The sequence below is a fragment of the Salvelinus alpinus genome, chromosome 25 (assembly GCF_045679555.1).
Source record: "Salvelinus alpinus chromosome 25, SLU_Salpinus.1, whole genome shotgun sequence".
Taxonomy (NCBI): Eukaryota; Metazoa; Chordata; class Actinopteri; order Salmoniformes; family Salmonidae; genus Salvelinus; species Salvelinus alpinus.
In genome coordinates this window covers 43,568,212-43,583,480 of record NC_092110.1, presented here as the reverse complement: position 1 = coordinate 43,583,480, position 15,269 = coordinate 43,568,212, and the positions used below count along the sequence as shown (strand labels likewise).

Sequence of the window (15,269 nt, the reverse complement as noted above, 5' to 3'; positions counted from 1 at the left end):
CAGACAGTAGCCCTCTGGGCTTCCTAACATGTCCACTATAGGACAGACAGTAGCCCTCTGGGCTTCCAACATGGCCACTATAGGACAGACAGTAGCCCTCTGGGCTTCCTAACATGTCCACTATAGGACAGACAGTAGCCCTCTGGGCTTCCTAACATGGCCACTATAGGACAGACAGTAGCCCTCTGGGCTTCCAACATGGCCACTATAAGACAGACAGTAGCCCTCTGGGCTTCCTAACATGTCCACTATAGGACAGACAGTAGCCCTCTGGGCTTCCTAACATGGCCACTATAGGACAGACAGTAGCCCTCTGGGCTTCCAACATGGCCACTATAAGACAGACAGTAGCCCTCTGGGCTTCCTAACATGGCCACTATAGGACAGACAGTAGCCCTCTGGGCTTCCAACATGTCCACTATAGGACAGACAGTAGCCCTCTGGGCTTCCTAACATGACCACTATAGGACAGACAGTAGCCCTCTGGGCTTCCTGACATGGCCACTATAGGACAGACAGTAGCCCTCTGGGCTTCCAACATGGCCACTATAGGACAGACAGTAGCCCTCTGGGCTTCCAACATGGCCACTATAGGACAGACAGTAGCCCTCTGGGCTTCCTAACATGTCCACTATAGGACAGACAGTAGCCCTCTGGGCTTCCAACATGTCCACTATAGGACAGACAGTAGCCCTCTGGGCTTCCTAACATGACCACTATAGGACAGACAGTAGCCCTCTGGGCTTCCTAACATGACCACTATAGGACAGACAGTAGCCCTCTGGGCTTCCTAACATGACCACTATAGGACAGACAGTAGCCCTCTGGGCTTCCTAACATGTCCACTATAGGACAGACAGTAGCCCTCTGGGCTTCCAACATGGCCACTATAGGACAGACAGTAGCCCTCTGGGCTTCCTAACATGTCCACTATAGGACAGACAGTAGCCCTCTGGGCTTCCTAACATGGCCACTATAGGACAGACAGTAGCCCTCTGGGCTTCCAACATGGCCACTATAAGACAGACAGTAGCCCTCTGGGCTTCCTAACATGTCCACTATAGGACAGACAGTAGCCCTCTGGGCTTCCTAACATGGCCACTATAGGACAGACAGTAGCCCTCTGGGCTTCCAACATGGCCACTATAAGACAGACAGTAGCCCTCTGGGCTTCCTAACATGGCCACTATAGGACAGACAGTAGCCCTCTGGGCTTCCAACATGTCCACTATAGGACAGACAGTAGCCCTCTGGGCTTCCTAACATGACCACTATAGGACAGACAGTAGCCCTCTGGGCTTCCTGACATGGCCACTATAGGACAGACAGTAGCCCTCTGGGCTTCCTACATGGCCACTATAGGACAGACAGTAGCCCTCTGGGCTTCCAACATGGCCACTATAGGACAGACAGTAGCCCTCTGGGCTTCCTAACATGTCCACTATAGGACAGACAGTAGCCCTCTGGGCTTCCAACATGTCCACTATAGGACAGACAGTAGCCCTCTGGGCTTCCAACATGGCCACTATAGGACAGACAGTAGCCCTCTGGGCTTCCAACATGTCCACTATAGGACAGACAGTAGCCCTCTGGGCTTCCTAACATGACCACTATAGGACAGACAGTAGCCCTCTGGGCTTCCTAACATGTCCACTATAGGACAGACAGTAGCCCTCTGGGCTTCCAACATGGCCACTATAAGACAGACAGTAGCCCTCTGGGCTTCCTAACATGGCCACTATAGGACAGACAGTAGCCCTCTGGGCTTCCAACATGTCCACTATAGGACAGACAGTAGCCCTCTGGGCTTCCTAGCATGACCACTATAGGACAGACAGTAGCCCTCTGGGCTTCCTGACATGGCCACTATAGGACAGACAGTAGCCCTCTGGGCTTCCTAACATGTCCACTATAGGACAGACAGTAGCCCTCTGGGCTTCCAACATGGCCACTATATAGGACAGACAGTAGCCCTCTGGGCTTCCAACATGGCCACTATAGGACACACAGTAGCCCTCTGGGCTTCCAACATGTCCACTATAGGACAGACAGTAGCCCTCTGGGCTTCCTAACATGACCACTATAGGACAGACAGTAGCCCTCTGGGCTTCCTAACATGTCCACTATAGGACAGACAGTAGCCCTCTGGGCTTCCAACATGGCCACTATAGGACAGACAGTAGCCCTCTGGGCTTCCAACATGGCCACTATAGGACAGACAGTAGCCCTCTGGGCTTCCTACCATGTCCACTATAGGACAGACAGTAGCCCTCTGGGCTTCCTAACATGGCCACTATAGGACAGACAGTAGCCCTCTGGGCTTCCAACATGTCCACTATAGGACAGACAGTAGCCCTCTGGGCTTCCAACATGGCCACTATAGGACAGACAGTAGCCCTCTGGGCTTCCAACATGGCCACTATAGGACAGACAGTAGCTCTCTGGGCTTCCAACATGTCCACTATAGGACACACAGTAGCCCTCTGGGCTTCCAACATGGCCACTATAGGACAGACAGTAGCCCTCTGGGCTTCCTAACATGGCCACTATAGGACAGACAGTAGCCCTCTGGGCTTCCAACATGGCCACTATAGGACAGACAGTAGCCCTCTGGGCTTCCTACATGGCCACTATAGGACACACAGTAGCCCTCTGGGCTTCCTAACATGGCCACTATAGGACAGACAGTAGCCCTCTGGGCTTCCTAACATGGCCACTATAGGACAGACAGTAGCCCTCTGGGCTTCCAACATGGCCACTATAGGACAGACAGTAGCCCTCTGGGCTTCCTAACATGTCCACTATAGGACAGACAGTAGCCCTCTGGGCTTCCAACATGGCCACTGTTAGACAGACAGTAGCCCTCTGGGTAAAGAATAACATCACACACACTGCTGCCATCTCGTGGATAACATCTAAATTACATCTAGAATACTATCTCAATGTATGGCCTTTCTCTTCCATTTCAAAGATGAAGGAACAAAAAAATTATATACATTTTTGGTTTGTATTATCTTTTACCAGACCTAATGTGTTATATTCTCTGACATTAATTTCACATTTCAACAAACGTCAAAGTGTTTCCTTTCAAATGGTACCAATAATATGCATATTCTTGCTTCAGGTCCTGAGCTACAGGCAGTTAGATTTGGGTATGTCATTTTAGGTGAAAGTTGGAAAAAAAGGGTCAGATCCTTAATTAACATACTTTGTCTATTGGGCTTCACTGAAGTGTAGGGCGTCAGTGCTTTCAGTGGTCGACCGTCCAACGGCTCCAACAGGAGAAGATTGTTGGCTTCCGCCGAGGTAACCCTAGGAAGACAAAAGAGGAACAATATCAGTGTTAGGGAAACTAAAACTAGCTTCAGGTTATTTTGTGTGCAAAATGAAAATAGTTATTATCTGAGATTTTTTTATATTCATTTTAACAGATGGTGACCTCAGCTAGGAGCGAAAGAGCAGCGAGGTTTCCCAGGTCTCGCCTTCCTTTCATCCTTCTTCCAAACCAAGTAATTCTCCCAGATGTTGTTTTATTTTATTTAACCTTTACTTAAATAGGCAAGTCAGTTAAGAACAAATTCTTATTTACAATGACGGCCCACCACAAGGCAAAAGGCCTCCTGCAGGGACGGCGGATGGGATTAAAAATAAACAAAATATAAATATAGGACAAAACACACATCACGACAAGAGAGACAACACAACACTACATGAAGAGAGAGAGCTAAGACGACAACATAGCAAGGCAGCAACACATGACAACACAGCACGGTAGCAACACAACATGGTAGGAACACAACATGGTAGCAACACAACATGGTAGCAGTACAAAACATGGTACAAACATTATTGGGCACAGACAACAGCACAAAGGGCAAAAAGGTAGAGACAACAATACATCAAGCAAAGCAGCCACAACTGTCAGTAAGAGTGTCCATGATTGAGTCTTTTGTTTTAACACTTTTTTTGGTTACTACATGATTCCATATGTGTTATTTCACAGTTTTGATGTCTTCACTATTATTCTACAATGTAGAAAATAGTAAAAAATAAAGAAAAACACTTGAATGAGTAGGTGTGTCCAAACTTTTGACTGGTACTGGTACTGTTGGACGTCCTCCAACCTATCAGAGCTCTTGCAGCATGAACTGTCGGTCACCCAATCGAAGGATCAGAGACAGAATCTAGTACTGAAAGCTTAAGCTACAGCTAGTACTGCAGTGCATAAAATGTGGTGAGTAGTTGACTCAGAGAGAGTCGGAAAATAGTTTTGAACAAATTAATTTCTTCAAAAATTAAGGAGAAGCGGCAGAAAGAAAGAGAGATTTTTGTTGCATTTTTTTCACTCTCACTTACTTAGCTAGCGTAACGCAGCTAGCTAATTTAGCCTACTTAAACACCAGCTCAAACTTAGAGGAATGCTATTCATGTTAGCTAGCTGGCTAAGGCTATCCAACACTGGAACTCTTCCAAGTCAAGGTAAGCTTTCGGTTGTATTCATTTATTGCCTCCGTGGCCCACTGGTGTAACTGCTAAACTGCTTGCTATACACTGTACTGAGTGATTGTAGCGGGTTTACTAACGCGTTAGTTCTAATAGCTATGTTGACTACGACGTTAGCTAATATGGTGACAATGATGTAGGCTGTGTGTAGCGGTCATGGTATGAAGGTTTGGCTTTGAACGTTTTTTTTTCTGTTCACAAAGCCAAGGGAAAAGGTGAGACGAGAGCTGCTATTGAAAGTGAACTGTGTGTGCGGATGATTAGGGATGTATTCATTCTGACAATTCTGTTAAAAACGTTTCATAAACGTAAGGAAGCAGAACGAAATGGGGATAAACGTACCTGAATTTGTCCAATAGAAACTCTTGTTTGCAACTGTTTGGAGTATTGATTACAACCTAGATGAGCTAGATGCAGGCAAGAGTGTGCAAGGCGGTATTGAATGTGTCACTATCTGTCATCTTGATGATGCCAATGTGTCTCTCGACCTTATAAACTTCCATTCGCAGGCTAGGTTGTAGCAACCTCATGATGGGTATAGTGAAAATGTAATGTAGTAGCCAGAAACCTAGCGATGTTACATTGAGCCAGGTGAACGGAATATGAATGACAGCCATCCAATATGCTGCTATGGAGATAAACCAATGATTAAAATGTAATAATAATCGTCCTCCCTAATCTTAAACGGCACCAACCGCCACTGGTGTACGGTGACGTTTTAGGCTCCTTTAGTCCAATATTGGGCTAGGCTGTCACGAGTTAACACAGCCACAAAGTCATAAACCCCACCTATTTCTAAAATGTGATATTAAACCTAACTTTATTCACACTGCTAACCTTATGCCTAACCCTAACCTTAAATTAAAACCAAAAAGCAAATGTTTTTTTTTGTACATTTTTTACGATGTAGCCAATTTTGACATTGTGGCTGTGGTAAATAGTGGGAACCTACGTGAGTTTTGTTTACACGCCAACCTGCCCTCTCATTGGCTAGAATGGTCCCACCTGATCTTGCCCCTTCTGCCTGCCTTCCATCATTGTTAGAGCCGCCACAAGACTATCTGGTTCTTATAATGGATCATCTGGCGTGTCGCCTTTCGAACAAAGACAGTACAGGCACAGAGTTTCGTATTTGGTACAGGTTTAGAGCAGTGACTGAACGCTTGCAGGATAGTCCATATCTACAATCATCTTTGTTGATAGTGATGTTGTGTTACCATAAGTGGGTGAATTGGTCTACTTTAGCATGTACAATAAAGCCTCATCCCTTAGCTACATTGTACAATTCAAATAAAGCGTTTTGTTTTGGGTGACTACAGCGCCAGTGATAAAACGCTAAAATAGAGACGTTCTAATTGAGCGTGGCGTCAACGCGTAATAACCCGCCCATACGCCTTCGGTTATGTCATTATATTTCAAAACAGTGCACTGTAAAACAAATTACACACAAGCTCGCCTTTCGGTGAGTTTAGGCCATCATTATATTGACATCGCATCATTGTGGCTATATATCGTTAAAAAAAAAATATAAACAAAAACGACATAGCTTTTTTGGTCTTAATTTAAGGTTAGGCATAAGGTTAGCAGTGTGGTTAGGTTTAACATCACATGTTAAGAAAATAATTGTAGAAATATACATTGTTAAAGCCATAATTATGACTTTGTAGCTGTGGTAATTAGTGACGACCAAGCGCCATGGAGGGCATCTTCTACTACTACTTACACTGAGCGTACAAAACATTAAGAACACCTGCTCTTTCCATAACAGACTGACCAGCTGAAAACTATGATTCCTTATTGATGTCACTTGTTAAATCCACTTCAATCAGCGTAAATGAAAGGGAGGAGACAGGTTAAATAATATTTTTTAAGCCTTGAGAGAATAGAGACATGGATTGTGTATGTGTGTCATTCAGAGGGTGAATGGGCAAGACAAAGATTTTAAGTGCCTTTAACGGGGTATGGTAGTAGGTACCAGGCAGCAGGCGCACCGGTTTTGTGTTAAGAACTGCAACGCTGCTGGCCGTTTTAGCATGGGCAGTGCAATTGAGGGTTTCCACCATTTAAAAAAAGTCAAAGTAGTCAACTGGGTGGGGATTCCCGTGGGCTGTAGCCTCAATGGAGCTGCCCATGCTGTCACAGACGCTATAATGGCACAGATATAAAGATGGGTCCTCTACCTATCTCTAGTGTCCCATTAGAAAGCTCAGCATCAGACATTAGTTTCTTTATCATATTATAGGCTATTAATGTTGTGCAATATATATGTCCACCATAAACCTAAGCCTACTCAAATCTGAGAAAATAATGTAATTTTTTTATTATAATGGTTACCAGGTTGGGCCAAATCTCCTATTTGGGAGTTATTTTATGTTATGAGTGAACATCATTATTATTGTATTTGTTTTAAATACCCTATTGGAATGAAAGGGTCTCACACTTGATAAGTGGGATCGCACACCCTCGTCACATTATATTTGATAACCATCATTCAGTGCCGCTTATTTGGCAGGAGCCTGTCGCTATGACAACGAGCAGAAGGCGGGGTTTGCCAGCTCTACTATAGTAGAGCTAGAGATACTATAGTAGAGCTATAGTATAGTATAGTATACTATAGTATATCTAGCTCTACTATAGTATCTCTATCTCTAGTATAGTATCTCTAGCTCTACTATAGTATCTCTATCTCTAGTATAGTATCTCTATCTCTAGTATAGTATCTCTAGCTCTACTATAGTATATCTAGCTCTACTATAGTATCTCTATCTCTAGTATAGTATCTCTAGCTCTACTATAGTATCTCTATCTCTAGTATAGTATCTCTATCTCTAGTATAGTATCTCTAGCTCTACTATAGTATCTCTAGCTCTACTATAGTATCTCTAGCTCTACTATAGTATCTCTATCTCCTCTTGGCATCACGCTCCCAACACCACCCGGTGCAGATATCTCACATTGAAAGAAAGGAGTGGGTGGAATGGCAGAAAAGGACAACAAGAAAGAAAATGTAAGTAACCTAGTCTGGTTTTCCCTATTGCTTTGGTTGGATTACACTTTTATTTTCGATTGACTGTATATATTGTCATTTCGTGATTTTTCAAATTAGATTATTAGATTATCACAAAACAACTGCATGCAACTGTTTTTTTTCTTTCTTTCTTTCGTATTCATATAATTACATTTATATTGAAGAAGAATGAAATCCATCTACTCCGAATGGAATAATTGGTAGCAGTAATAGTGCATACTGAATTGTATGTAGCCTGTTGTTTCGTGCTGAAGTTCGCCTGGAGCGTTCTTAGAATTCAGAAAATCAGTCAATTAAGACCGATCAGCTATTTCACTTATTTCAAAGAAAAGCCCTTCTAATGGACAAAGAACCAATGTATTGTCAACGGCGGCTGTCATTCAGCTAACCAATGTGCTGATATCTAAGAATAACATGATGTATATGTTGCATGTAGCCTTATTTCCAGCCACTATGTTTCAGGAGGAATATGTCGGGACAATAAAAGGTGGACTGCGGCCCACGATGAGACTGGTTGTCGTGGGTATTGTTAACAAGAAGCCACAGAGGTTGGTAAACAGACACCTGCTTTCAATGTCTCTTCTGTAGCCTAAGGAAATGAATTGTTTAATTTACCGTTTTAAATCTGAGTGTGTCATGAGTGAATGAATGGACCGTTTGCAAGTCCACCGCCAAGGCAGGCACAGAGACAATGGGAGGATTGTGCAGCGCATCACACCGTGTAGTTGAGTTGAGATCAGGAGGGATTGAGGATACTGCTATATCGAGATCCTATAGCTCTGGGCAGTTTCAGAATACTGCAAGAGAAAATAAATATCTAAGAGTGTAAATTGTATAGTATAATTCCATGTACGCTTTTGAGCTTTTTGATTTAGCAACCATGCAACAGAATTTTCACTCTCTTTCTTCACATCTTTCTTCACTCTCTTTTGTAGTCTGAAATATTTCTCTAATTGACTAATGCATTGTTTAATTTCATACGTGGGGGAAATGTTAGAACCCATGAATTGTTTGGTGAGCTGACCTCTCTGCTAGGAGCTCTGTGCGGAGAGATAAGATGAATATCCCTTTATTAGGGCCTTGACCATTTATCTCCTATTTATCTATGGGTGGAGTGGATGCCGAACGATATAAAACAATCTCTGTTCTAATGGTTGTATTTTAAAGTCACTATAGTGTATTGATCCTTTGTGCCTGCCCTGAAATACTTTACTCTGTAAATGATTCAGCCCTGTCTGATTACGGTAGCCTGGTACTGTACTCACAGCTTGTGGTAATGTCAAATAGACAGACGATGTCACTATTGTTTCTCTCTGCAGCTTTATTTATTTTTGCTGTTTTTTTATTGTCAATATTAAATCATTATTAAATTATTATTAATTATTATTATTAAATCATCTCTGGCTAACAATTAAGTACCTTACTGTGATTGTTTTCTTTGCAAAGAGCCATTTCTCAAGCAAGAATTTAGCTAGGACTGTCTGGGAGTGGTCTGAGTGGGGAGGGGGAAAACTGAAAACTAGCTGTTATTGGCAGAGAGGTTTTGGAACTCTCTCTTTCTTATTGGTCTATTAACACATTTATTGTGGTGATGTCACCAGGCAGGCCGACACTCCATCCCACCGAAACAGGCTGAAACTTCATGCAGTCTTTACAAACAGCTCTTACACTTAATTAAACAGCATTATTTTTATATATAATTGTCACAATTTCACAGTGTTATTCCAACCTCATAGTGTGGGAAATAAATATATATAACACAGGAATATCAAATTTTATGACTGAATGGTTTTTGACTGGGTCTTTAAATCAACAATGTTTAGATTGTTTGCTTGAATTTTCTGCATCTGCACCCCTGTTTATTCTGCCCAGCATGGTGGTGTCCCTGTCCAGTGATCCAGTGGAAGAGGATTTTGAGGGAGACGTGGGTTTGCAGGTAAAGGTCAACTTCCTGGCTAAGGCTGTGCAGAGGAACGCCCGTCTGGCTGGGAACTGGGGGACGTCAGAGAACACCCTGTCATACTTCCCCTTTGCTGCCGGGGAGCCCTTCAAGGTATAAAGGCCTACTACACTCATAGGGACGGTACATTTATAAATATAGCTCTACAGTCATACATACGTTAATACACAGGCCTAGCTATGGCTGTGTATTAAACAGCTCCCAGCCATATCTAGGTCTGTGTATTTAACAGCTCCCAGCCACAGAATGCCAAGAGTGTGCAAAGCTGTCATCAAGGCAAAGGGTGGCTACTTTGAAGAATCTCAAATATAAAATATATTTAGATTTGTTTTTTGGTTACTACATGATTCCATATGTGTTATTTCATAGTTTTGATGTCTTCACTATTATTCTACAATGTAGAAAATAGTAAAAATAAAGAAAAACCCTTGAATGAGCAGGTATTCTAAAACTTTTGACTGGTAGTGTAGATCTACACTAATACACAGATCTACGCTAATACACAGATCTACACTAATACACAGATCTACGCTAATACACAGATCTACGCTAATACACAGATCTACGCTAATACACTGATCTACGCTAATACATAGATCTACGCTAATACACAGATCTACGCTAATACACAGATCTACACTAATACACAGATCTACACTAATACACAGATCTACACTAATACACAGATCTACACTAATACACAGATCTACAGTAATTCACAGATCTACACTAATACACAGATCTACACTAATACACAGATCTACACTAATTCACAGATCTACACTAATACACAGATCTACACTAATACATAGATCTACACTAATACATAGATCTACACTAATACACAGATCTACACTAATACACAGATCTATACACGAATACACAGATCTACACTAATACACAGATATACACTGATACACAGATCTACACTGATACACAGATCTACGCTAATATACAGATCTACACTAATTAACAGATCTACACTAATACACAGATCTACACTAATACACAGATCTACGCTAATACACAGATCTACGCTAATACACAGATCTACGCTAATACACAGATCTACACTAATACACAGATCTACGCTAATACACAGATCTACGCTAATACACAGATCTACGCTAATACACAGATCTACACTAATACACAGATCTACACTAATACACAGATCTACACTAATACACAGATCTACACTAATAACTGCCAAAATGAGCGATATAAAGTATATTGAAAGCAGGTGTTTCCACACAGGTGTGGTTCCTGAGTTAATTAAGCAATTAACATCCCATCATGCTTAGGGTCATGTATAAAAATGCTAGGCAGGCCATTATTTTAGCTACCATGGTTACGCCCCCGTAGGATGACAATGCCCCGTGCACAGGGCACGAGTGGTCACTGAGTGGTTTGATGAGCATGAAAAGGATGTAAACCATATGTTGTTGCTGTCTCAGTGACCAGATCTCAACCCAATGTAACACTTATGGGGCTTAATCAGTCATACATGTCGGCCTACGTTAACACACAGGCCAGCAGTCACACACAGGCCAGCAGTCATACACAGGCCAGCAGTCACACACAGGCCAGCAGTCACACACAGGCCAGCAGTCACACACAGGCCAGCAGTCATACACAGGCCAGCAGTCACACACAGGCCAGCAGTCATACACAGGCCAGCAGTCACACACAGGCCAGCAGTCATACACAGGCCAGCAGTCACACACAGGCCAGCAGTCATACACAGGCCAGCAGTCATACACAGGCCAGCAGTCACACACAGGCCAGCAGTCACACACAGGCCAGCAGTCACACACAGGCCAGCAGTCATACACAGGCCAGCAGTCATACACAGGCCAGCAGTCATACACAGGCCAGCAGTCATACACAGGCCAGCAGTCATACACAGGCCAGCAGTCATACACAGGCCAGCAGTCATACACAGGCCAGCAGTCACACACAGGCCAGCAGTCACACACAGGCCAGCAGTCATACACAGGCCAGCAGTCATACACAGGCCAGCAGTCACACACAGGCCAGCAGTCACACACAGGCCAGCAGTCACACACAGGCCAGCAGTCATACACAGGCCAGCAGTCATACACAGGCCAGCAGTCACACACAGGCCAGCAGTCATACACAGGCCAGCAGTCACACACAGGCCAGCAGTCATACACAGGCCAGCAGTCACACACAGGCCAGCAGTCACACACAGGCCAGCAGTCACACACAGGCCAGCAGTCACACACAGGCCAGCAGTCACACACAGGCCAGCAGTCACACACAGGCCAGCAGTCACACACAGGCCAGCAGTCACACACAGGCCAGCAGTCACACACAGGCCAGCAGTCATACACAGGCCAGCAGTCATACACAGGCCAGCAGTCATACACAGGCCAGCAGTCATACACAGGCCAGCAGTCATACACAGGCCAGCAGTCATACACAGGCCAGCAGTCACACACAGGCCAGCAGTCACACACAGGCCAGCAGTCACACACAGGCCAGCAGTCATACACAGGCCAGCAGTCACACACAGGCCAGCAGTCATACACAGGCCAGCGGTCATACACAGGCCAGCAGTCATACACAGGCCAGCAGTCATACATGTCGGCCTACAGTCATAGTCAGACCTACAGTCACACACAGGCCTACAGTACAGTCATACTACAGTCATAGTCAGAGATACAGTCATACACAGGCCTATAGTCATGCTACAGTCATAGTCAGGCCTACAGTCACAGTCAGGTCAAGGTACAGCCTACAGTCATAGATAGGTCTACAGTCATCCTACAGTCATAGATAGTTTTACAGTCATCCTACAGTCATAGATAGTTCTACAGACATCCTACAGTCATAGACAGGTCTACAGTCATCCTACAGACATAGACAGGTCTACAATCATAGACAGGTTTTCAGTCATCCTACAGTCATACAGTACATAGGCCTATGCTAATATATGTATACCTGCACATTCAATAGTGTGTTTATTATTCCAACACTCCTGCAGGTACATGTAACTGATTATGTTTATGACCTTGCCCAAGCTCTTCATTATAATCTCTCTCTCTCACTCTCTCTCTTCTCTCTCTCTTCTCTCTCTCCTCTTTCCTCTCTCCTCTCTCTCTCTTCTCTCTCTCTTCTCTCTTCTCTCTCCTCTCTCCTCTCTCTTCTCTCTTCTCTCTCCTCTTCGCTCTCCTCTTCTCTCTCTCCTCTCTCCTCTCTCTTCTCTCTTCTCTCTCCTCTTCGCTCTCCTCTTCTCTCTCTCCTCTCTCTTCTCTCTTCTCTCTTCTCTCTCCTCTCTCTCTTCTCTCTTCTCTCTTCTCTCTCCTCTCTCCTCTTCTCTCTCTCCTCTCTCTTCTCTCTTCTCTCTTCTCTCTCCTCTTTCCTCTCTCCTCTCTCTCTTCTCTCTCTCCTCTCTCTTCTCTCTTCTCTCTCCTCTTCTCTCTCTCCTCTCTCTCTCTCTCCGTGTCCCCCCCCCCCCCAGATGGAGATAGTTTGTGAACACCAGCAGTTCCGTATCCTGGTGGATGGCCAGCCTCTGTGTGGCTTCACTCATCGTCTGACTCCGCTGGCCTCTCTCACCGCCCTGCGAGTCTTTGGAGACCTACGGCTCACTAAGGTAGCATAGCACCAGGAACAGACCCAGGTGGGGGTGGCGTCCCAAATTACACCCTAGACTCTATGTAGTCCACTACTTTTGACCACTACTCTGGTCAAAAGTACTGCACTATATTGGGAAAAGTGTGCCGTTTGAGGCGGCCATTTCCCCACAGTTTAGTCGGACAAGGTATTGTAAAGATAGGCAGGCCAGGGTATTAGCGTAGTAGAGGGTGGAGCATTTTGGTGATATCTTGATCCTTGTGAAATGTGAATGTTTGGCACTTTTTGATTGCAACAAATAACACCTGCATCTTAATTGCGTGAAGTGCCTTCACACTAAACTAGCTGTTTAATATTGTTGTGACTGGGTGATTTTGACTACAGTTACTGAATGTAATCCATGTAATGATTGATTGATTTCCTTAGGCAAACCATTTGATGGACTATATATATATACACTATACTAACTTGCCCTTGGGAACACAATATTTTAGATTAGATATGAAATATCACATGCTGCATTTTTTTGACTCCGTCTGTCAGATGGCTCGAGATACAAGGTGAGATGAACGCGCATCAAAAAATGTAATGTTTCTGAAAAAACATTCATACAGTTCATGACGTTGCAGGTTTCCAGAGAAGCAATTACAAAAACAAAAGCAATGTCTTCAATATGCACCCATATACAGCAGGGTGGCCAGCTCATTGCCTCTGTAACACCTGTGAAATAATACTACATTACTGCATGTCATTGCTTTTGTCTGTGTTAGCTGTTAGGTCAACATATTGTAGTCTACTGTGGCCCTCGACATCACAGTACTGTAATCCTTTCAAACAATCTGTTAAATAATCTGTAAACCATATTTAGTTGTTTGAAATAGATTGTTGTAGAAATTACTTAAATAAACAATTTTCCAAATGATCGTGTCCTGTAAAGAAGTAGGTCTGTGTGTGTTTTGTTAAATATTGTTCACACCCACATACTTCTACAATGCATTAAAACTAGCCAGGTCTATGAAGTAACATAACAATCCATCCAGTCTTGTCATCAATCACCTTATTATTGTGTTGCCAGACACATTATTTATGAGCGGTCCTGTAGTCTCTGTGTTGCCAGACACATTATTTATGAGCAGTCCTGTAGTCTCTATGTTGCCAGACACATTATTTATGAGCAGTCCTGTAGTCTCTATGTTGCCAGACACATTATTTATGAGCGGTCCTGTGGTCTCTATGTTGCCAGACACATTATTTATGAGCGGTCCTGTGGTCTCTATGTTGCCAGACACATTATTTATGAGCAGTCCTTTGGTCTCTATGTTGCCAGACACATTATTTATGAGCGGTCCTGTGGTCTCTATGTTGCCAGACACATTATTTATGAGCGGTCCTGTGGTCTCTATGTTGCCAGACACATTATTTATGAGCAGTCCTGTGGTCTCTATGTTGCCAGACACATTATTTATGAGCGGTCCTGTGGTCTCTATGTTGCCAGACACATTATTTATGAGCAGTCCTGTGGTCTCTATGTTGCCAGACACATTATTTATGAGCGGTCCTGTGGTCTCTATGCTGCCAGACACATTATTTATGAGCGGTCCTGTAGTCTCTATGTTGCCAGAAACATTATTTATGAGCAGTCCTGTGGTCTCTATGTTGCCAGACACATTATTTATGAGCAGTCCTGTGGTCTCTATGTTGCCAGACACATTATTTATGAGCAGTCCTGTGGTCTCTATGTTGCCAGACACATTATTTATGAGCAGTCCTTTGGTCTCTATGTTGCCAGACACATTATTTATGAGCGGTCCTGTGGTCTCTATGTTGCCAGACACATTATTTATGAGCGGTCCTGTGGTCTCTATGTTGCCAGACACATTATTTATGAGCGGTCCTGTGGTCTCTATGTTGCCAGACACATTATTTATGAGTGGTCCTGTGGTCTCTATGTTGCCAGACACATTATTTATGAGCGGTCCTTTGGTCTCTATGTTGCCAGACACATTATTTATGAGCGGTCCTGTGGTCTCTATGCTGCCAGACACATTATTTATGAGCAGTCCTGTGGTCTCTATGCTGCCAGACACATTATTTATGAGCGGTCCTGTGGTCTCTATGTTGCCAGACACATTATTTATGAGCAGTCCTGTGGTCTCTATGTTTTGCAGACACATT

The 15,269-nt window shown here is 43.7% G+C and overlaps 1 protein-coding gene across 1 annotated transcript; it reads left to right on the top strand.

Moving 5' to 3' along the window:
- The first annotated feature begins 7,035 nt into the window (after nt 1-7,035).
- On the top strand, nt 7,036-14,017 carry LOC139554011 (galectin-related protein B). Its single transcript, XM_071366880.1, has 4 exons — nt 7,036-7,510; nt 7,994-8,079; nt 9,404-9,584; nt 12,979-14,017. The coding sequence occupies exons 1-4, from the start codon at nt 7,481-7,483 to the stop codon at nt 13,120-13,122; spliced, it is 441 nt and encodes a 146-aa protein (XP_071222981.1). The 5' UTR covers nt 7,036-7,480; the 3' UTR covers nt 13,123-14,017.
- The last annotated feature ends 1,252 nt before the right edge of the window (nt 14,018-15,269 follow it).